At 34.6% G+C, this 21,433-nt stretch overlaps 2 protein-coding genes across 9 annotated transcripts; both read right to left on the bottom strand.

The window, feature by feature from the left end:
- Positions 1-9,940: 9,940 nt before the first annotated feature.
- On the bottom strand, positions 9,941-16,679 carry LOC117612746 (putative disease resistance protein RGA1). Of its 8 annotated transcripts, none has more exons than XM_034341411.1 (10): positions 13,768-16,679; positions 13,572-13,691; positions 13,399-13,466; positions 12,390-12,603; positions 11,826-11,911; positions 11,520-11,595; positions 11,177-11,419; positions 10,895-11,047; positions 10,678-10,772; positions 9,941-10,594 (listed from the first exon to the last, which is right to left on the bottom strand). In XM_034341411.1, exons 1-2 carry the CDS (start codon positions 16,664-16,666, stop codon positions 13,633-13,635), a joined length of 2,958 nt encoding a protein of 985 aa, XP_034197302.1. In that variant the 5' UTR covers positions 16,667-16,679; the 3' UTR covers positions 9,941-10,594; positions 10,678-10,772; positions 10,895-11,047; positions 11,177-11,419; positions 11,520-11,595; positions 11,826-11,911; positions 12,390-12,603; positions 13,399-13,466; positions 13,572-13,632. The 8 variants fall into 8 exon arrangements, with proteins under 8 accessions (XP_034197302.1, XP_034197303.1, XP_034197301.1 ...); XM_034341412.1 differs by having other exon boundaries at positions 10,678-10,789; positions 11,177-11,396; XM_034341410.1 differs by having other exon boundaries at positions 11,177-11,396.
- An 18-nt stretch (positions 16,680-16,697) lies between these two features.
- On the bottom strand, positions 16,698-21,021 carry LOC117612743 (putative disease resistance protein RGA3). The gene is made up of 3 exons (XM_034341407.1): positions 19,863-21,021; positions 16,823-16,927; positions 16,698-16,727 (listed from the first exon to the last, which is right to left on the bottom strand). Exons 1-3 carry the CDS (start codon positions 20,988-20,990, stop codon positions 16,698-16,700), a joined length of 1,263 nt encoding a protein of 420 aa, XP_034197298.1. The 5' UTR covers positions 20,991-21,021.
- Positions 21,022-21,433: the final 412 nt, after the last annotated feature.

The following is a 21,433-nucleotide window of genomic DNA, read 5'->3' as shown; positions in this document are numbered from 1 at the left end:
GTAATGAATTGAGGAGGAAAAAAAAAAAAAAACCACCAAGGACAAAATACAGATGTCTTATTCAAATTAAATTTAAATTCTCCCTATTTTTCTTTTATGAAGCCCACAAAACCTCGAAGTGAATCATGTACATAGTTTTTTGTTTTATACAAGCACATATTGTTTTTTTTTTTTTTATACAAGCGTTTTCTTTCTTTTTTGTTATAACTTATATTTTGTGGTGATAACTTCACACTATATTCTAAGAATTTATCATCACACAATCGTTTGATCAGTGCATAGGGAAAGAAAACAAACCCAAAGAAAAAAAATAGGACAAAAAGATGCCCATATTAGTTATAAGTCCTTAGTTGAGATTTTTATGGCAAAGTTTATTCGATTCTACATGAACGTTAGTAAAGGCGCACGAATCCATAGTGAAGGTGCACCATTTTTGTGGCTAATGGTTTTTCTAATCATAAAATTTCTATTATAAAAAAATAAAAAGTTTGATGGTATATCCGCCACATTATTCTTGTAAAACGACACAAACCATGGTTCCTATAAACCGTGGTTGTGTCTTATTTTGAGATTCATAAGTACAAAAACAAACACACAAAATATAGTAGGGAAAAAAAAAAAAAAACCGGGATTGCATTGCACGTTGCACTTTGCATATTTATAACGGGAGTGGACTCTTTTTGTCTCTAAATTTTGGGCTTTCAACTAAAGACATACAAACCATTGGTTCTAACCCATTGACGTTATATCCTTTGAGTTTCATACGAAAACAAACACACGAACACAAAATAAAAGAAAGAGATACATCGATCATGTATCCCATGAGTTCCACCTTATTCTAAAGTCCCAACTGCGCCAACTTATTGTTCTCTTTTAGCAAATATAGATCTAGTTCCAACTTTGCAGATCTTCAGGAAGAGGTTACAGCGATACCAGAACCAGTACTGGTGGAGGAGTATCCCCTACGAATTCGATTCTCATTTTCCAGAGCTTCAAGCTGGAGTCTACAAGCCTGCAACTACAAACCAAAGCTTATGAGAAATTCATTATCGCCTCAACACGTGCCACGTGTTCCAACAATCGTTCTTGAAAATGTGGCAAGGGGTTTGTGACGGGGCCAAATTGCTCACATTCTTGAGGTGACGATAACATGATTCATATGATGTTATTAATTCACACATCAAAATATAGTAAAAGGACAATCGGTTTAGATTTTATTAAGGTATGTGTAATAAATAAAACACGCGTTATGATATGAATGTGAACTCTAACACTACGAGGCGCCCTAATATAGTAAAAGGACACCAAAGAAAATGCTAGAGTCTAGTTTAGACCATCACTTATAGTCAAAAAATAAAAATAAAAATAAAAAAAGTCGCATTTTTAGACAACATTCACCGATGCAATGATGTGATGATAATTCATGCATAACCATCATATCATTATTATGCTAATTGTTAACATGTCACTATATCATAACATGGGTTTAATTATCATTGTATTTTAATTAGTCTCAAACTTAATTAATATCTGAATCTACCCTTACTTTAAAAACTCATTATTACCTGATTTCCATAAGTAGTGTTGAGTGATGAAGATGTTGTAATCTGATGCATTATTGCAGTAGGCATCTGATCTATTGAATGCCAATGCACAGTAGGCCACACAAAATCCCTCAATTCGAAAGATAAACTCACTTTAGATCCCTAGTCTAGAACAAAGAAGCCTATTGTTTTTTCCGAATTTGAAGACGTTTCAGTGACCCAAACTAAATTTCCTACCTTTGTACCATTTGCTATTGTGAATTTATTTGTTCTGCAATTGTACACGTATTGTAAATTAATACATGTACAAAAAGGATATTATTTAACCTAAAATCTAAATGCCTCATAAATATATACAAGTATAATGTTCTAATCACAAAGTCAAAGATATATACCTCTGCTAGATATTGATTGCCCATCTTTGGGCCAAACTCGGGCTCCATTAGAGCATCTAATCTACCTTTATTCACAACAACGTCGAAGTTCTCATCCTCAAACTGTAATTAAATTAAATTATACATAAGCGGTTAATCAGTATTAATTATTTTGCATGCATGCACTGACTCGCTCCTTTAAAATATATATACAAGGCTAGGGTGAAGCTGTTCTAATTATCGACAAATTTGAATGAGAAGCTAACAAAGTCAGTTGTTCTTAATCAGTTGAGTTACAAGTCTCTTATAGTGACTCGTCCTTCTTTTACATTCCGAGTCAATTGAAGTAATTACGTATACCTGCATGGTGGTAATGTCCATGACTTGCCATTTCATGCCAGGGCGTTGGCACGCATTGCGGCATAACATATCGAAAATGGCAATCCCAGACAAGTCAATGTTGGTGATGGCCTTAAACCCGACATCATAGAGGTGGGAAGTCCCACAACCCGGCACGAGTATTCGGAGTGGTTGGATTTGGGAGGTGGGAGAGCAGTGGGGCTTGGAGCTCAGACCAGTCCTCGTACCACTCGAATGCATTGTCGCTGCCTCGGATGGTAAAGAACCTGTCCCAATTCTCTTTGACTGTGAAGCCTTCTAGGGTCCCTAGTACCTCCGCTAATTGCGCCGACTTCCCCATTTTTCTATGCTTGTCTTGTGTGTGTGTGTGTTTTGCATTTGAGTTTGGCGTTCGTTTTACAAGTGAAGGGAATTGCATGTTGAGCTTTCACCAGCTGAACTGAAGGCCACCACCACAAATTTGCCACCGGAGTTTTGCATGAGGAACCATCTGTCTTGACAGGTCATGTTAGAGATAATATTATTTTTTTCTATTTGGGGTGGCGAGAAGCTCTTTGGTGTTTTCCCTATATGCGTTGTGTGTTGCAGTTGGGTTTTGCATGTTGGTTCTTTCTTGCGTATACATTATCAGTACCTAATTAGTTTTGCATGACGTAGAGCTAGCATAACAATGTGCTAAGAAAATTGTGATTATGGCCAACAAGGTTTTGTTTGTTGCAATTGGTTTTTGGGACCTGAAGCCCAATCCATGTCATAGGGATATCATTGCGGGGTATTCCAATCATACATTAATTTGTTTTTATTTTGTCAGATAAATGCATGATTGACTTGAGATACCACCATTAATGATATTTTTGGTGTAAATAAGTTTACTTTGCGCTTCAACCGCATCATCATAAGTCAATTATCTTTACGGTGTTACAATTTAACACAAGGTCCAATATTTTTTTATCTCTCTTTAGTCACACTTGTTCCGCTTCCCTTCTCAGCCAAAACAGAAATTCTGATCTTTTGTCCGCAAATTCGATCATATTGTCATCTCTTTTTTCTTTTCCCACATTATATATCTCAATTTCATATCTTTATTATCATTACGTAAGAAAATGCCATGCATTATAATCAAATGAACAATACTAAGTTATATCAAATGAATATTGAAAACGAAAAATGAATAAGCATTGTATATAAGAGCATGAAATGATGTGACCCAAATGTGGGTTGCAATTGATCAAATAATTTGCTCTAGTGTGTCAACCTCAAAAGCAAGACGAAAGCGACAATGTCTCTTTTAACCTAAATATATTTTATTTGCAGTGCACATGTGATGTACGAGAATATTTGCAATTTGGACAGTTCATGAAATTCATACAGCAATGCGTGGCATGCATTGAACAAGTGGTCCAAGCAAGGCTTCCACGTATACCTATCAAACGACACTGATTCCTTTTACCATTTCAAGCATATTTATTTTCTTTCTAATTTGTACTTGAGAAAGTTGAAACATGCAGACGTTATTTCCTTTTATTCTTTTATATTCAAGATATTCAATCTGATTTGGCAACTTAATATTCCAATTTTGTTTTAAATTTCAAAGAGAAGGACAACACATGAATATCGCATATTAACACTAGTAAAAAAAACCCCTTGCGCGACGAAAAACTATTCGTCGCTCAAAGTCTTGCGCGACCAAATTTTGCGCGACGAAAAATAATTCGTCGCACAAAGTCACTTCCCGCGACAAACTTTTGCACGACGACAACACATCGTCGCTCAAAGTCTTGAGCGACCAATTTTGCGCGATGAAAAATAATTCGTCGCTCAAAGTGACTTTGCACGACGAAAAGTAAACTTCGTCGCGCAAAGTCCTTATAAAAATAAATAAAAATAAAAAATTATTTTTTAAAATTTTTGCATGACATAATCAAAACATTTTGTCACCTAAACCAATTTATTTTTGTTTTTTATTTTGTATGCATAACACTTAAGAAATTAAACGGTATATATATTTATTAAGTAGCTTTAAATTTATTATTTTAGATCGGATCGGATTTTTATTAGAAAAATATATTATTGTTGTTCGGATTGGGTTTTTGTTAGAAAATATATATTTTAAATTGATGATCGAATTAGTTCATTGTATTCATATCGGGTCAAGGAGTGTAGCAGTAAAAAATCATCAAAATCGGAGTTGAAATAACCGTTAAATCGTGATTTTTCATTATAACCGTCGAAAAGTTTTGTCCCCTTACTTGATCTCTGAATGTTTATTTTTTCCGATTTTTGGTGTATATGATCTCGAAGTATAAACAAACAAGTTTGACGGTTGGATCGTTGAAACTAGTTTTTTTGAATGCATATGCCATCAAAACAATATATTCCCTAACAATTAAGAGTTTATTTATACTTTCGTTAAATATAACATAAGATTTTGTGGTATCTACTAGTGTAAATATTTTAAATTGAAGATCAAATTCAGTCATTGTATTCATATAGGGTCAAGGAGTGTAGCTGTAAAAAAATCATCAAAATCGGAGTTAAAATAACCGTTAAATCAAGATTTTTCATTTATAACCGTCAAAAAGTTTTGTCCCGTTACTTGATCTATGAATGTTTATTTTTTTCGAATTTTGGCGTATATGATCTCGAAGTATAAAAAAACAAGTTTGACGGTTGGATCGTTGAAACTACTTTCGTAGAATGCATATGCCATCAAAACAATATATTCACTAACAATTAAGAGTTTATTTATACTTTTGTTAAATATAACATAAGATTTTGTGGTATCTACTAGTGCAAATGTTTTAAATTGAAGATCAAATTCAGTCATTGTATTCATATAGGGTCAAGGAGTGTAGCTGTAAAAAAACATCAAAATCGGAGTTAAAATAACCGTTAAATCATGATTTTTCATTTATAACTGTTGAAAAGTTTTGTCCCGTTACTTGATCTATGAATGTTTATTTTTTCCGATTTTTGGCGTATATGATCTCGAAGTATAAAAAAACAAGTTTGACGGTTGGATCGTTGAAACTAGTTTCGTAGAATGCATATGCCATCAAAACAATATATTCACTAACAATTAAGAGTTTATTTATATTTTCGTTAAATATAACATAAGATTTTGTGGTATCCACTAGTGTAAATATTTTAAATTGAAGATCAAATTCATTCATTGTATTCATATAGGGTCAAGGAGTGTAGCTGTAAAAAATCATCAAAATCGGAGTTAAAATAGCCGTTAAATCGTGATTTTTCATTTATAACCGTCGAAAAGTTTTGTCCCTTTACTTGATCTATGAATGTTTATTTTTTCTGATTTTTGGCGTATATGATCTCGAAGTATAAAAAAACAAGTTTGACGATTGGATCGTTGAAACTAGTTTCGTAGAATGCATATGCCATCAAAACAATATATTCACTAACAATTAAGAGTTTATTTATATTTTCATTAAATATAACATAAGATTTTGTGGTATCCACTAGCGCAAATGTTTTAAATTGAAGATCAAATTCAGTCATTGTATTCATATAGGGTCAAGGAGTGTAGATGTAAAAAAATCATCAAAATCGGAGTTAAAATAATCGTTAAATAGTGATTTTTTATTTATAACCGTCGAAAAGTTTTGTCCCGTTACTAGATCTCTGAATGTTTGTTTTTTGCGATTTTTGGGGTATACGATCTTGAAGTATATACAAACAAGTCTTATGGTTGGATCGTTGAATGGTGGTGTGTGTGTGTATATATATATATATTTATTTAGTAGCTTTAACCTTAAGAAATTGAATAGCATATACATTTATTAAGTAGCTTTCACCTTAATTATATTTTAAATCATAAAATAAAATATTTTTATTTTTTTATTATTCATAACAATTATTTTTATAAATATTGTGCTACGAACCAATTTTTCGTCTCTCAAAAGTTTGCGCGACCAACAGTTCGTCGTGTAAAACTCAAAAAATTTGGGCGAGTACCAAAAATGGGACGCGGGTTTTTAAAATTAAAAAAAAAACTTTAGACTTTGCGTGACCAATATTTTTTGTCGCTCAAAACTTTGTGCGACCAATATATATTTTTTGTTGCGCAAAACTTTCGGCGGGTACCAAAAATAGGACGCGGGAATTTTTTTATATAATTGTTTTAGACTTTGCGCGACCAATATGTATTTTTCGTCGCGCAAAAATTTAAAAATTTTGGCGGGTACCAAAAATGGGATGCGGGAATTTTTTTTTAAAAAAATAATTTTTTTAGACTTTGCGCGACCAATATTCCTATATTCGTCGCGCAAAACTTTGCGAGACCAATATGTTTCGTCGCGCAAAACTTTGCGCGACCAATATATATTTTTCGTCGCGCAAAAATTTGGGCGGGTACCAAAAATGGGACGCGGGAATTTTTTTATATAATTGTTTTAGACTTTGCGCGACCAATATGTATTTTTCGTCGCACAAAAATTTAAAAATTTTGGCGGGTACCAAAAATGGGATGAGGGAATTTTTTTTTTTCAAAAAATAATTTTTTTAGACTTTGCGCGACCAATATTCCTATATTCGTCGCGCAAAACTTTGCGAGACCAATATGTTTCGTCGCGCAAAACTTTGCGCGACCAACAATATTTTCGTCGCGCAAAGTGATACGATTTTTAAAACCGAAATAACTCCTCCTCCATTTTCTCAATTTCTTTCTCTACTCTTACCTCTCCTCTCTCTTTCCCTCTCCCCAAATCCAACCATTTCTCTCACACTCACTCCTCTCACTTAATCTCTCATCTCTCTCTTCACTATCTCTCACTCTCACTCACTCTCTCATCTATCTTTTCACTATCTTTCACTCTCTCATCTCTCTATCACTATCTTATCTAATTCTCTCACACTCACTTCTCCCTCTCATTCTAACTCACTCTCAACCTTGCCAAAAGGTATATTCTCTCCAAATTTTAAATTTTTTTCATTAATATGTGTTTTTTGAGTTAGTTTTGAGTTTGTGTGGGGTTTGGGGTTGAGTAAAGGGGAGAGATTGGAGTTTGGGTTGGATTTGTGGTATAACAATTTTATGGGAGATTATGCATTCTTTTTTTTTGTTGTTGTTGTTATTTGACCATATTTGTTTTTTTGTAGGTAATCATCGAGACTTTGATGGCTAAAGTTGAGAATTAGGAAGCTATCAAAACACATCATCTGCCACTACCACCACAATACGCTTGTATTAGGATTTTATTATTGTACTTTGTTAATTTATGTGTACATTTTGAATATTATATATATACATTTATTTATTTATTGGATAATTTGATCACTATTTTTCATATGTAATTTTATTTTGAATATGTCAATTTAAATTAAAGTAATTAAGAAAAATCTTACAATTAAATTAAATTTAAAAAGTAAAAATTTGAATAAATTAATATAATTAAATTAATATAAATTTAAATTAAAGTGATTTAAAAAAAATAATACAATTAAATTACATTTAAAAAGTAAAAATTTGAATAAATTAATATTAAAGAAATAATAAAACAAAAAGTCAAAAACCATGTGTGACAAAATATTTTATAGCGCAAACTATTAAATTAGTTTATTTTAATTAAAAAAATTTAAAACACAAAAAATATTTCGTAGCGCAAATATTTGCGCGACGTTAGTATTTGTCGCGCAAAACTCTAAAAATGTGGGCAGGTACCAAAAATGGGACGAGGGAATTTTTTATTTTTTATAAATTTTTTTGAGACTTTGCGCCATCAATGTTTTTTGTCGCGCAAAGTTTTGCGCGACCAATGTGTTTCGTCGCCCAAAACTTTGCGCAACCGATATTTTTCGTCGCGCGAAACTTTACGCGACGAATATATTTCGTCGCGCAAACCTTTTCGCGACCAATGTGTTTCGTCGCGCAAAGTTTTGCGAGACCAATATTTTTCCGTCGCGCAAAGTTACTTTGCGCGACCAATATTTTTTCGTCGCACAAAGTCACTTTGCGCGACCAATGAAAAAACTTGGTCGCGCAAAGTCTTTCTTCACGATCTTTGCGCGACGGATTCTGCGCGACGAAGTTTCTGTCGCGTTGAAATTTGTGCGACTACAATGTATTTTGCGCGACGAAATTCTCTTCGTCGCGCAAAATGTAAAATGTAGTAGTGTAAATAAGGGTACGTAAAAGTTCAGTAATTCATATTCAATCAATCCGCTCACTCTAATAACAAGGTAAATTTTTCAAAAACGAACAGCTGCCCACTACTAACGAAAAAGTTATAGAATACTACGGTAGTACAGTCACCTAGTATATTGAGTTATATTTATTGATACTATTCCCTAAAATGGAAGAAAATAAACTTTGTCATCTACTCATATTATAATACGCGTGTGTAAAAAATGTACTAAAAACTTGGATATTAATTTGGCACTCATTCTCTGTTATTTAAAGTTATCATGAAGAATTTACTAAAATTTGCTCGACATGAAAAAAAAAAAAGAAAAAAAAAAGGGGTTTTAATGTTCTTTATTGGAATAGTAATGATGAAATTGGGATAATTATGAAGTTACAAAAAATAATCCTGTATTTTCATCAAATGGGAGGTTTATGTACAGTAGTGTACATGAACAGTCTGTTTCTTTGATTTCAAAAAATTACTAGGGATCTATAAATTTCAAGCAAAATTTGCAGTTTATTCTTGGACTTGCAATCATCGGTGCCAAGTAAAATCCATTTGAGTCCTTCGATGGCAGTTCATGTCGCATCCAGGTGGAAGTTGTGGATGAAATTGTTGTTTGAATTATTCGACAACGAATATGGTAAACAATGTTCTCACTTTACTTTTCTTACAAGTAGGGATCATCTTTTTATCAACTGGTAGATATGTGAACTTAGGATCACTTTCATTACTGAAAAAAGCTACCACTATAATTCAAGTTAATTAGAATACTTTAATTAAATTTATTTTTTAATTAAATAAATTGATGCCAAAAAGAACAAAGGGGCAAAACCCAACAACAAAGATATAAATGGGTTGAGTTATTGTGACTTTTTAAAGTGAATTTTTGGAATCCCCATCATACTACACATGTGGTGTTATACAAATCTACTCATTTTATAATATGCGTATCTATTTATTAATATTATACATGACATATTAATTATGTCGTTCGTTCATATTATAAATTAATAGCAACATTACAGTATCACAGCAACAAAAAAAATCACCATTTCATTAATTGTTACATAATTAATGAAATATACTACTATTGAAAATATTAACTCTTTTATAAGAAGTGATATTGCGTGTTAGGAGGTCAAACAAAAGATCACATGTATAGGGGCAAAGACTTCTAACAACTCGGAACTATAAACTCACTGCCTATCAAGAATATATAAAAACTTTGTTATATATATATATATATATATATATTTCAAAATCTTGTTACGAAACTATATTTGTATAGCCATAATCATCCTTGTTTACTGAAGTTGTTTTAAACATTAGGGTTGCCCTTTGTAATTTTCTATTTCTTAATTGTCTAAGAAATGGCGTGGCTTAAAAAATTCCGTGTAGAAACAACATGTAGCAAAAACAGAAGAAGAAAAGAAAATGTTATTGGAAATTGCAATACAACCAGGAAAAAAAAAAAACATTCCTAGAGGAAAGCAGCGATGGCAGAAGTTACCACTTAAAAATAATATGTATTCATAATAATTGTAATAAAGTCAAGTCAAACAATTCATTGAAGACAAGGGTGTGGAAGCGGCCCTAAACATCCAAGAACAAAGAAAGTTCAACAAAGAAAGATCAGTGCACCAAATATCCCACTTCTCTCATAATGGAACATTCAACCGTAATACAATCAAAGGAAGATTCACAAATATTAAAACCATTTCTTCTCTCAGACTTTGTTTTAGCCAGATGAGCTCCCTCAGACTGTTGCTCCACGTAATGATCTTTATTGGAAAAGTAAGAGAGGGAGACGAAAGCAGATATAAACTCAAAAATGATCGTGGTCCACCATAATTGGTCTACGGTCACGGCCGATTGAGTTCATAATCCACTAAATCAAAAGAATAGAAGATCGTTACAACGACAAGGAAAGTTCTGAAAATCACTCGAAATTTATCTCTCAACTCATTTCTCAACAAAGAACCCCAAATACATTCTAAACTCACAAGCTTTTTTTTATTAACTTCTGCTATCATTCGTGCTTTAAAAAGACTTAAACTATCTTATTTGCAAGAGATAGGTCTTAGGACTTCATTAGGAGGAGCTTTCTTCATGATAAACGCCCTCCAAGTAAAAAGTGTCTTCCAATTATGGTGCACCATAAGAAGTTTCCCTGTGATGCAAACTCATAAGAATACAACTACAGTATTGTGATGACAAGAAAAATTCGGTGTAATGAAAGGGATTAGAGCTTACCAATTTGTGCAAATTAAAATTTCGTGAGACAAAAACATGCATGGAAGTGGCACTCATAGCGCATTCATGAATTTCTTCTTGAATGCTGACTCTGCCTGGTCAAATATCAAACCTAGAACAAGTTAGCAAGAACTGCGCAGAACAACCTTCCACCAAAATAGACTTGTGTGGATTCCTGATACAATGTCATACTAAAAATGAATCTGTTGTCCCTTACTTTTTAGCATTATGAAGACAGACACCCACAGGGAGAGTGAAGAAGAGCAACATTCCACTTGATTCTCATTCACATTTGTTGAGTCACCCAAGCCAAATGATTAGTACTGTTTGCACTATCGTCCTTGCTTGGAAAGGAGAGGATTATTAAAACCTGAGACAGGAAAGCATAGATGCTGTAATGACACCAAAAACTAAACACAAATATACATATATATTCAACTAAAAAGTCAGTGAGAAAATTGTTGCTAAGGACACTTGAGTCTTGGAAATATGAGAAAACCTTTGCCACTACGGCAGCTCTCCTCAGTGCATCTTTTTGTTTTGGCGACAATTTCGGAACTTATCCACTGCAGGTAGATACTTCAGATTCTCACACGTACAAATAGTTCATCGACTGCTGCAAGGTTCCTTCATCACTTGAGTAGATCCTCCAGTTCATCAAATTGTTAGAAACAACTTCTAAGGACTGTCTACACTTCAACTGGATGCTAGCCCCAAATCTGCAAAATAGTATCATCGAATCCTGAAGAGACATGACCGTGTGTAGGTTATCTCATAAATAAGAATATAACTCTATTTATTAATAAGTGTCAAGAAAACAAACTAAAGGGATAGTAGCTTACCATATTGTCCAAAACAATAAGTTCTAGATCACAAGCACATCGCATGCATGAGTTTCTTCTTCAATCTCGACTCTGCCTGGTCAATATAACACCAAGATAAACTTAGCAAGAAATGTTCAAAATTACCTTCAACCTTTAAAATGATGGTAAACAGCTTATAACTGAAGACTCCTTTATCCGATTCTTGCAACAACATAAGTAAAAATGACATGCTATCAAATAACAGAGGACTACAAGATACTCAACATGTATCATGATTATTATTTTAGCGTACTATAAGATACTCAAGGTAAAAAAGTTAATCACCTTCAACAACTGAGATGCCATATATATAGCTGAAACCTGCATTATGAAAAACACCATTGGCTGCACTATGCCATGTATCTCCTTGACTGGAAAAGAGAGAAAAATTAAAATATGAAACACAGGATTACAGATGTTGCAATGACACCATGGCCACATAAACACCAGCGACAAAAACAAGGCCATTTTATGAAAATAAGGACTAAAAGCTTCTGTTTGCAGATCCAGAAAATTGGAACAAAATCGTGCAAGAGTTGAACTGGTCTTGCCTGTTCTCTATGTATTAGTTTGTCTTCCAGACTAACAAACCTAATTTTCCTCAACAATTATAAGTGTTATTCCACAAAAATTGTGAAAACACAATGTCATATTTATAGATCCTTCAACGAAGCAATTAAAACCAAACAAACTACGGAGGAGTTGAATATCTTCTTCTTCTTCTTCTTCTTCTTCTTCTTCTTCTTCTTTGTGTTGCAGTAGACAATAAACTTAATGGCCAATAAGTTAATTAACGATAAATGAGAGAAGAAAACAAATCATAAATTCTGATTTGAGAAAGAAACGTACACATGACTGGCTCTCCTCGGTGCATCTTTTCATTTTGGGGAAATTTTCAGAGCTTCCACTGCTGGTAGATTCTTCAGATCTCACATATACAAATAGATAGTTCACTGAAAGCTTCAAGGTTGCCTCATCACTCCAGTAAACCCTCCAGTTCATCAAATTTTTATAAACAACTTCTAAGGAATGTTTACACTTCAAATGGATGCTAGCCCCATATCTGCAAAAGAGTATCATCAAATTCTGAAGAGACATTACTGTGTGTAGGTTATCTCATAAATAACTCGGATTCTTCACACAATGGTTACAAAGTGAAGAAAGAGAGGTGCCAAATGCATCCAGTGGTAAGATGGAAGCATATAACAAATGTTGCAGATTAATAGATGAAGCAAACAATTTACAAAAGGTTGCCAACCAAATTCTTATTGAAAAAAAAGGAATACTAATAAAGCTTGAGCAATAAGAATTCTTATTGAATAGGTATACAAGTGTTAAGGTATACAAGAATCTAATTGTTGGTGGAAACTTTTCCAGTTAGTCGCTACGCATGACTCTAAATGCAGTCGAACAAATATTTATACAGAGCAGGTACTTTATTGATAGAAAGTGTAATGAAATTAATTTAGGGAGATGTGTATATATATAAATAGGAAAATGATTTCCAAAAATAATTGTATTCTCCATGCTAGTAAAGTGATGTTATGAATATAATGATTACCGTAATTCTCATCAAATACAGTTACCTTTTTTCCTTCCAGCATTTATCTTCAAAGAAATGAATAAATAGTGATGCAGGGGAATGGGAACTGAACTGAAGTACCTGCACTAAGTTCGCACCTTTTGCGCATCACTTGTTCTTCCAATTGAGTAAGATCCTTCTGAAAACCAACAAACTGTGGAAAATTGAAATAATATTAGATGCCATCAGTGAAAGAACTAAGCTAAACCCATGTGCAATATATATTCAGATAATTCAATATGAAAATGACTTTTAGCGAATGGGAAACAGAAGTACCTGGATGGAAAAAGTTTTCACCTAATGTTTCTTAGCACTTGTTCTTCTGTTTCGAGAGTAAAAGCCTTCTGAAAGTAGGCAAATTATACCAATTGATGAAATGATGATAGATGCCATGAGTAAAGAAACATAGAAAGTATAAAGCTCTGCAAAAACATTGAGAAGAGGCTCACTTTGTGCTTCAATGTGAAAGTTGCAGCTACTCCCCGAAGGCACATTCATGAAAAACATGAATTAATTAATGATTTGAGTCGAATCATCACTTGAAGATTCCGATTCTTCACGCGGGGCAACTGTGGTAGAAAAGTGAGAGAAGGGAATTGAACAAACAATTAATTAATGATTTGATTTGATCAGAGTATTAATTACCTCTTATATCTGGGATGTGAGAAATCTTGTGCCATTCTGGGCCACTCTCCTTGGCACATCTTTCCGCCAGAAGGGGACATCCACTAATCACTAGCGTGCCTAATTTGGTGAGGCGTTGCATAACTTCAACGGTAGGCAGATACATCAGATTCTTACAATCCCAAATTTCCAGGTAGACAAGAGATGTAAGATTACCCAACCACTCTGGAAGAGCCTCCATGCTATCGAAAGACTTTATAGCCAAATATTCTAAACAAGTAGTAAAGTGTTGAATTTGTTGAGGCAGAGACTTGAGCTTAGGCCACCCTGAGATATTTAACCATCGGATTTGTGATGGTAGCTCAAAATCAGGGAAAGAATCGAGCTGTTCCCAAAACTTACCAATTCTCATATAATGCAAACTCGTCAGAGAGCGTAGCCCCGTTGGCAAATATTTTAATTTCTGGCAATCAAATATTTCTAAATTGGAAAGAGACTGCAACCTGGACACATCGACATCTGCCATAGAAATCAAATTGTGGCATTCAATTATTGTCAAGCGGTTAAGAGATGTGCAGGATTGTAGCCCCCTCGGTAGACTTGTGAGTCCATCACAACCACAAATAGTCACATCATGGAGGGATGTGAGGTTGTCTAAACTTGGAATAGCTTCTAGATTAGTGCAACCCACTATGTACAGCTTCTCAAGAGAGACGGGGTCCTGTAGCGCGTCAACCGGTAAATGTCTCAAATTTTGACAATTTTCAATACTCAATTTCTGAAGAGAGTTGCAATATTCCAACCCACTCGGCCAGCTTGATAATTTCTCACAATTCTGAATCTTCACTATGCGGAGACATGGCATGCCCTGGCTTTGGGTGGTAATTGGAATGAACTCTAGACTGGGACAGCCAATTAGAGTCAACTCCTCAAGAGAGACAAGGGTCTGTAGCCCATCAACCGGTAAATGCCTCAAATTTTGACAATTTGTAATATGCAATTCCTGAAGAGAGGTGCAATATTCCAACCCACTCGGGCAACTTGATAATTTCTCACACTTATCAATCTTCAATTTGCGGAGACATGGCATGCCCTGGCTCTGGGTGGTAATTGGAATGAACTCTAGACTGGGACAGCCAATTAGAGTCAACTCCTCAAGAGAGACAAGGGTCTGTAGCCCATCAACCGGTAAATGCCTCAAATTTTGACAATTTGTAATACGCAATTCCTGAAGAGAAGTGCAATATTCCAACCCACTTGGCCAGCTTGATAATTTCTCACAATTTTGAATCTTCACTATGCGGAGACATGGCATGCCCTGGCTTTGGGTGGTAATTGGAATGAACTCTAGACTAGGACACTCAATTAGAGTCAACTCCTCAAGAGAGACAAGGGTCTGTAGCCCATCAACCGGTAAATGCCTCAAATTTTGACAATTTGTAATACGCAATTCCTGAAGAGAAGTGCAATATTCCAACCCACTTGGCCAGCTTGATAATTTCTCACAATTTTGAATCTTCACTATGCGGAGACATGGCATGCCCTGGCTTTGGGTGGTAATTGGAATGAACTCTAGACTAGGACAATTCTCGAGAGTTAACCCCTCAAGAAGACGGAGTGCGTGTAGCTCATCAGGTAAATGGCTAAGCTTATTGCAATCGTCAATATGCAGCACCCGAAGATTGTGGTTGTTTTCCAGCATCCCTACTGGTAGACGAGTAAGCTCAGTGGCTCCACGAATTTCGAGGTGAGTGAGAGTTGTTAGTTGACTGCATATATTTTCTATTGCCATGACCTGGTCAATATTACGTATCTTCAACTTCTGGAGAGATGGAAAATGACTTGGAGCATTTCTCAATTCCCTGCAATTCAAAAGTGTCAACTCCTCAAGGCAGGGAAACGCCGCTTCCTTCCATTCAATTAGAGCTGGACAATTATTAAAAACTAACGTTTTCAATGATGGAAACAAAGCCGCACCATAAAACTCAACTACCACACATTTAAGCTTATCCATATATTCAAATTTAACATGCCTAAGATTTGGCAAATGGCCGAGTGGAGGGACTTCTTCACATTCCTCACAGTGGGATAACCGGATCTCTTTCAAATTGAGTAGACTCATCATCCATGATGCTAATTTAACACCCATGAAGTTGTAAATCTTTAAGATTTCTAACTCACGGTTCGGTTGGAGGCCTTCTAGTACATCAACATCACTCGCCTTGTTGTTTCTCTCCCTGTCATACCCCCATGCTAATGTCAACTTTCGTATATTTGTTTTCCCTGCTAAATTTGATTTCTTCGCTTCGTCTTTGTCTTTCACATGTTCCAAAGATGAGATAGTTAGTTCACCTTTTAATTGGTTTAAGCCACCCAGCTCGTCAATTCCATGATTCCTTTCCTTATCCAAATTAAAGCAACGTAATGTTTGCAGACGAGTCAATCGTCTCATCCCAAATGAAACTTCCCTATGCTCGTCGAAATAAACATGCCTTAAGTTGATCAAATTTTCCATTTCCTTTGGAAACCTTTCAAGATACCACAAACCATACATTCTTAACGTCTGCAGATTGTAAAGCTTGCCAATAGATTTTGGAAGTTCTCTGATTCTTGTTGCAGATACATCCAAATACCTCAAGTGTTTCAACCTGCCAATTGAACTTGGCAACTCCTCAATTTCAACATCGTATAAATTCAACACTCGTAAAGAATTAAGAGTTGACAAGCTATTGCTAAGGTCTTCACCATTTGAAAATAGGGACTGCAATTTCCCAACAGATTTTGACACTAGTTCTGCAAGATCATGCACAAGATCGTGCATCTTGCATGTGATAACAACTCCATCTTTATCCATTGTAACATCTTGAAAAAGGGAGTTTTGCAATAGAATATTAAAATATCCATTCCCTATATCTTCCATCTCTTGATTACTTGAAGAGTGGAGCCATCCTTCAGCCATCCAGAGTTGGACCAAGTTCTCCCTTCCAATTTCAAAATCTTTCATAAATATTGAGCAATATGCAAAACAATGTTTTAAAGGTGCTGATTTCAAATTATCAAAACTCAACCTCAAAACAGACATGATTCTATCAACACCTTCTGGTAATTTCCATATTTCACTTTCTTGAATTGACCACCATTCATTTGTATTGTTTTTAGAACGCAACATACCTCCCAAAACCTGTTGGTATACATGAGTTAGGATATATGTACATCTAATTCTACTAATGATCAAATTAAACAATTAGGTAGTTTAATCAAAATTTGACCATAATTGTAGGGAGCATTTCATTTAAACCCCTTGAGTTTTGGCATAATTACAGTGAGAGCCCACATGTTTGATTTACTATAGTCACACCCCTTGTTTTTAACAAAAACTTAAAACTAAATTAATTAAATTAAATTAAAGGAAAATAAGAAAAGAAGGGAAAAACTAAACCCCTTCCCCGTCCCCTCCCATCCTCCATTCTCTCTCTACCTTGAGGATTGGTACTAGCATTGGGGTATTCTTCGTTTTTGTTTGTCTAGATTCATTGAGGAAATTTAAAGTTGGTTGGGGCTAAATCGCCCAATCGAGCTGTTGATGAGAGTGGGTGTGTGCATCGGTGGCTCGTGGAAGAGAGAGGTGTTGGTGGCTCTGGCTGGTGGGTTGGTGGGCTGGTGGCTTTGGGATGACTTGGCTTTATTTTATTTTGGCTTATTATCACAAAACGTCCCTAAGGTTTACGAAACTATCATATTGCATCCTTAATTTTTTGTTTTTTTGTTTTTTTTGGTCATTTGTGGTCCTCAAAGTTAGTATGCACGATCACAAATGGTCCATGCCGTTAGGTTCTGTCAAAAACTTCGTTAATTTGCTGACGTGGCATATATGCATATCACAAAACATCCTCGAGATTCACACACCTATCACAAATGGTCCGTACGAAAATTTTTAATTTTTAAAATTTAAAATTCATAATTTTTTTTCAAATTTTTTTATGAATTATAATTATTTTAAAAAATATATTAAATTTTAAATACATGTGACATTATAGTATTGTAAATGTTGGCTCCATATATATGCCACATCAACAAACTAATGAAGTTTTTTAAAAATAATTTAAAAATGAAAAAAACTAAAGGTTTAGGGTTCATAAATGGTCCTCAAGATTAAAATCCTTCTATAAATGATTTTTTCATTTATAAATAATTTTAAAAAGAAAACCAAAATTTTATGAATTTTAAATTAAAAAATAAAAAAAATTCATAGGGACCATTTGTAATAAGTGTGTAAACCTCAGGGATATTTTGTGATATATATATATATGCCACGTTAGCAAACTAACAGAGTTTTTGACAGAATCTAACGGCAGGGATCATTTGTGATTGTACATACTAACCTTGAGGACCATAAGTAACACAAAAAAATATTAAGGATGCAATATAATAGTTTCGTAAACCTTAGGGACGTTTTGTGATAATAAATCTTTTATTTTTTTCCTATAATTTTAATCTTAGATTTAGGTGGGTGTATGAGTTAACATCTGTTAAAAATAGGGGTGTAAGTGGAATAAATCGAACCTAGAGGGTCTGACCGTAATAATGCTAAACCTAAGGAGGTCCAAGTGAAATTCGCCCATAATTATAATAATGCAAATATTGCACTGACAAACTTCATACAAATGCCATACTCAACAAAGCTTAAAGACATATTGCTTTATTGATTCACAAGGATCAAAACTTATCCTAATGAAAGTAAAAAAAACAAACGATTTTGTGTGATGTGAGAGTTTGTTATATTAGAGATTAGAGATTTGCTCTTATGTAAATAAATAACAAGAAATTAATGAGAGTTTTATGAGAGAACTAAAAGGAGAGAGATTATTTGTATGGTGGAAGACTTGATTTCCTTTTTAATTATAATTTTTTTCTCCATTAGCGGATTCGTCAGTATCTCCCATGAACATAGCCAAATGTAAGATGAACTATGTAAATCTCATCTTGTGTATATGTATGCTTGCACTTTTAAGGATTGTTGCTTTTGCTAACAAATGGTATCATAACTTTGGTCTGTGAGGAGTAAGCAAAAAATATGTACAGCCTTCAAAAATGAAGGGTGAACTAGTGATTGAAGATTATGGTTGATAAAATTTTGGACGTATTTTTCCATGTCGAGTGTAGGGAAAAGATTGGCAGAGTCTTGGTTCCCATTGGCATGGTGAGGCTAGTGGACAGTGCGAGGGATGGCCAAGAAAAGAGTTTGGTGGGTTTTGAGACACAGCTTTTTTTTTTTCTCTTTTTTTTTTTTTTTCCTTTTCTTGTGCATGTGCTTTCTATCTTTTTTACTTTTTAAATTGCTTTTGCTCTTTTTTTCCTTTTCTTGTGCAAATAAAATCCTTGGGTTGCGTGATTGGTCTGCTTTTCCCATTATTAATTTCTTTTGGTTTGTTTGGATTTATTAAAGTGGATTTTTGTTTTGAAAAAGTGGTGGCAAAGTGGTAATTTAGTTTGGGTTTCCATAATGAAACTTGGGTTGGCCTGCAGTCCGTGTCAAGGTTGTAATTTATATATTTTTTGAGTGATGTTTTGTTTTTGTAAATAGAATTTGGGGTTTTTAATCGAATTTCTATATGGGTGGGTTTTGTACTATTTCAGGCTCCGCTATTGGGCTTGAAAGTCAGGCTCCCTACAAGTAGGGGCAAAGTGAAAATGTAAAAGGTTTTGAGTAATGCTACACTTACTACATTTTTATTTAACATTTCTATACCACATGATGTGGTATGTCCATATTATATGTCACATCAATTAAATCAATAAAATGTATTTTAATTAAGACAATTAAGGAAAAAATATTACTGAAATAAATTATAAAAGAAAAGAAAATATTAAATAATTTTAATTGATGTGGCTGTCCACCTTAGCTGCCACATAAGATGGTATAAGGATGTGGTATACAAATGTGGTAAGAGTAGCATTATTCATGTCCAACTAATATTACCAAACTTAACGGAGCAGACGAATTACATGCAAATAATATGGGGAATATAATGCGATTCAAAATCAATTATAATGATGTGGGGAAAGTAGTTCTTAGTTTAAAAATCAATTATAATGAGATTCAAAATAGTACATACCTTTGCCACTAGTGGTACACCTGCGCACTTTTTTGCAATTTGCTTTCCAATTGTCTCCAGATCTGCACTTATAGGAGCATTATCATCAGGAAATGCTCTATTCTTCAATATGGACCAACATTTATCTTCTTGTAGCAAACCCAACGTACGCCTAAGATAAGGATTTGTTTCCGTAATTGATGCAACATTTGCACTGCGGGTGGTGACAATCACGGTGCTTCCTTGGGAACTAAGTTTTGACAAACAATTCATCAAATTGTTCCATTTTGTACGATCTTCGTTCCAAACGTCATCGAGTATAAGAATATATCTCTTTCCTGCCAACGCTTCGTGAAGGTGTTTAAGCAATGCCTCTTGTCTTTCTATCTTGGCATTTGTGGGGTTAAGTATTTCTAAGATACTTCTTAAAATCGAATTGACGTCAAAATCGTTAGATACACACACCCATATTCTTTTGTCAAATGATTTATCTATAGCCAGCTCGTTGAACACTTTTTTAGCCAAGGTTGTCTTTCCGAGGCCCGGCATTCCTACAATGGGCATAACGGAAAGATTTTCCTGATTGTTGGAGTTGATCAAGGTCTTAACTATATCGGACAATAGCTCCTCCCTTCCAAAAAACTTTTCATCCGTATCAAAGCTTGACACAGTTTCTCTGTTTACCATAGCTTGGGGAGTTGCATCTTTTGGTTTTGCAACCAGTCCAATCAAAGATGCCTCACTCTTGAGATCCGCCAAACGTTGGTTGATGTTCTTAATTTTACGTGCCATTTTAAGGCGAAAGGCAAGGGGATTGGAGATTGAAAAGAAGTTGAGTACCTTTTTCTTCATGTGGTTTTGCAGCTCTAGTTTACGTCGAAGAACTTCATACTGGAATTCATCCAGCACATCATCAGCATCTTGTGCTATGTTTTTAAGTTTTTCCACCCAAGCTTTGACGGTGTGGCCCCGATCTGTTGGTTGCTCAGCAGCATCACGTAAGATGTTTTGCATGAGGGATAATGAATCCCCGAGCCTGGCCAGTTCTCCTTTGAATCCCCAAGCAAGACTGACTTGTTCAGTGGCAAGTGCAGCTACCTTGGTCAGTATTCCCTCGGCAGCAAAAGTAAGCACAAACTCAGCGGCCATATTTCCCCTTTGATATGTACGCTCAAGACAAGTAAAGAGAAGAATGCTTATTTAATTAAGGAAACTGAAAGACGCATATAGTTTGTTGTCTCTGCTATGAACGAATTTGTAGAGGCAGAAGGAATTTAGGTTTACCTAAAGAACACTCTACTTAACGTATTTAGAAGGTTAAGAATTTCAGCTTTCAACTTTAACAAGACAGAGATGAGCACCAAGCTGTGAAGCAAAGGATAGCCTCAATCCCACAGATGCTTCGGCTTTTACACGAGAAAATCAGATTCCTCAATCAAATGAATAAGAGAATACATAGTGGCCTTTTCTTTTTTAAAAACTAGGGTGACAGTTGGAAGATTTCGGAAATGTAACGAACAAGCAAGGCTTATTGAGAATCTTAGTTTCAGAAATCAACGGCTACAATCTTGCCCCCTAAGCACATCACCATC

Source organism: Prunus dulcis, unplaced genomic scaffold (assembly GCF_902201215.1).
Source record: "Prunus dulcis unplaced genomic scaffold, ALMONDv2, whole genome shotgun sequence".
Lineage (NCBI taxonomy): Eukaryota > Viridiplantae > Streptophyta > Magnoliopsida > Rosales > Rosaceae > Prunus > Prunus dulcis.
The sequence above is the reverse complement of the archived record's forward strand: the minus strand, read 5'-3'. Positions and strand labels throughout refer to the sequence as shown.